General features: G+C 42.6%; 1 protein-coding gene across 11 annotated transcripts in view; it reads left to right on the forward strand.

Moving 5' to 3' along the window:
- Nucleotides 1–2,631, forward strand: part of PARD3 (par-3 family cell polarity regulator) — a 592,542-nt gene that overhangs the window by 216,244 nt on the left and 373,667 nt on the right. For 8 of the 11 annotated variants that reach the window (XM_023511361.1, XM_023511363.1, XM_023511362.1 and 5 more), the window contains exon 4: nt 1,015–1,146. The exons of the other annotated variants lie outside the window; for them this stretch is intronic. In XM_023511361.1, the coding sequence (XP_023367129.1) occupies nt 1,015–1,146 (132 nt within the window). The remainder of the gene's footprint in view (nt 1–1,014; nt 1,147–2,631) is intronic. 11 annotated transcript variants of the gene reach the window in all.

The following is a 2,631-nucleotide window of genomic DNA, read 5'->3' on the forward strand; positions in this document are numbered from 1 at the left end:
TTTTTTTTTTTTCTGAGACCAATGCTCTGTCACCCAGGTTAGGGTGCAGTGGCATCATCCTAGCTCACTGCAATTTCACCTCTTGGGTTCAAGCTGTCTTCTGCTGCCTCAGCCTTCTGAGCAGCGGGGACTGAAAGCACACAGCACTCCAGGCAGCTACCTATTTTTTGTCTATAGAGACAAGGTCTTACTATGTTTCCAGAGCTGGTCTGAAATTCCCGGCCCAGCAGCCGACTCCTGCCTGAATTCTGGCATTAAAGGGGTGAGCCACTATCTCTGGCCTCATTGATGCATTTTTATTTATGTAAAGACATCAGTTGTCATAACCATGTCAGAGCGAACAATTATGTGTATGTCATGTATTAAACATTTTGATGGGCCATTTTTTCTAAGTGTTCGAGTCAATGCTAACTACTAGGTTGTCAAGTAGGTGATAGGCTAACCCAGAAAATCTTAAGTCTCTCAAGCAAAGTCACGAGTCGATGAGGATTCAGTGAAGGGGCAAGTTGTTTATTCTTCCTTGTTTTCAGCATGTTTGGTGAATTATAGAAGATACATCACAGTGTGACGATGAGATTAAAAATAAGAAGAAAAGGGAAAACGCCATGACTGATAAATAGTAAAAGTCTTATAGAAGGCGTTCATAAAGTTTGTATGCAGTTTACTACATTAAGTTATTTTAATGGAACACGCACTTTGTGTCCACCCTGTGTAGAAGTATTTTTCACTTTCTGGTCAGGAGTTCAAAGTATGCCTTTTTGCTTGCTGTGTGCGTGCTTGTGTGGCCACCATTCCTGCTGGTGTCCTTTGAACCCCCTGTCCTTGGCCCAGGAGTGTAATTCTGAGGTCTCATCTGGGTGGAATGTCTTCCCTCAACTGGTTTTCTAATAGGCTCGGAAAAGTATTTTAAATGCGTGGAATTAAATTTTTCTGCTACTTTTGAAAAACCAGGTGCATCCTTAATTTGTGAGGTCTGGTTTTTTACAAGACACCTTTCTGTTTCTTTTCAAACAGAAAGATGAGAACTACAGAAGCCTCCCGCGGGATACTAGTAACTGGTCTAACCAATTTCAGAGAGACAATGCTCGCTCGTCTCTGAGTGCCAGTCACCCAATGGTGGACAAGTGGCTGGAGAAGCAAGAACAGGTAACACACACGAATCCGCGCTCCCGTGTCCTTGCCGTAGCGTCCTACCCCTGCAGATGTCTCTCCCATCGCAGTGACGATCGAAAGTAAATTATTCTAACAAACTCTAATTACCAGGCTATGTGTCAGAGTTCATCTGACATTAATGCAGAGTATCCCTGTGGTGATCTCTGATCAAAGGTTTCTCTTAGGCAAATTATAAATACAGTAGAACCTTTGTGGGTTGACCACCCAAGGGACTGTCACCAAGTGGTCAACACATGGAGGGGGTCTACATAAGGAATTAGGCCTTGGGGTAATGTACATGGGGTGCATGTTCTGGCCAACTCAAGGAGGTGTCAATGGAGGGAGGTGGTCATCTGTATTTGTTGTAGATGCTAAAATACCGTGTCGTTAAGAGTTTGCAATATCTGCAAAGCCACTGATACTTGGATGATGCTGGTAAGTGCCTACACTTCCAGGATTCTTCTCTCTGTTACACAATACATCAAAGGATCCAAAGAAGCAAATCCAAGCTTCCTGTTATACCTGACTTCCCTTCACGAGAGAAGCGTATATCCTCTGCTGTTGTTTCAGCGTTTAGATTGCGGTATTTTGTCCCATTTGGGCACTTGTCACTTTGCAGATGTCAAGGGCCTGTTGTAGGTTTGTAAGTTTTTAGAGCTGACTAGTTCACTCTGCAGGGCAGCTGCCTATACGATTCATGAAATCAGAATTGTGTACCACTCTATAGACATAATTGCTTCCTGTCTTGGGAAGAACGACTATTTATAAAGTTCTTAGAGAAGCCCTCGCTTCATGTGAAGACTGGGGATTTATCTGGTAAGTGAATTCTTCCCTGTTGATTTCTTGAATGTCTTCATTGTTTATTATTTAGCGTTTTTTATTTTAAAGTGGGGAATCCCAGAGTTTTCTTTGTCATTTCCCCCAGCTTTATTGAGGTGTGATTGGTGAATATGGTAGATATTCAAGGTGTAGAACGTGGTGTTTGCATATATGTACAATTGTGAAATGGTTACCACAATCAAAATAATCAATGCAGTTAGCACTTTACCTAGATTGTTTTTCTTTGTGTGTTGTGTGAATACTTGAGATCTCTCTTTGCAAATTTTGAGTATATAATACTTGTCAGTAACTTTGCCCACCATGCTGTTCATGATCTCTCCAGAATTTAGTCATTTTATAACCGAAAATCGACCCATTGACTAAGCTTTCCTTTTCCATCACCACTCAGCCCCTGGTAAACCACCATGCTGGTCTCTTAGTATAAGTGCAATTATTTTCTTTTTTGTACGAAAGGTCTTTATTGGTGAGGGAGGGAGGCTGCAGAGCAGCACCAAGGAGGAGAGAAAAAGAGAAGAGAAAAGAAGAGAGAGTGAAGAGGAGAATGAAGAGAAGAGAGAGAGAGAGGGAAGATAGAGGAGAGAGGGGAGACAGAGGAGAGAGAGGGGAGAGAGGGGAGGGGAGAGAGGGGAGAGAGGAGAG

Source organism: Otolemur garnettii, unplaced genomic scaffold (assembly GCF_000181295.1).
Source record: "Otolemur garnettii isolate 467f Iridium unplaced genomic scaffold, OtoGar3 scaffold00019, whole genome shotgun sequence".
In the NCBI taxonomy this organism is placed as follows: domain Eukaryota; kingdom Metazoa; phylum Chordata; class Mammalia; order Primates; family Galagidae; genus Otolemur; species Otolemur garnettii.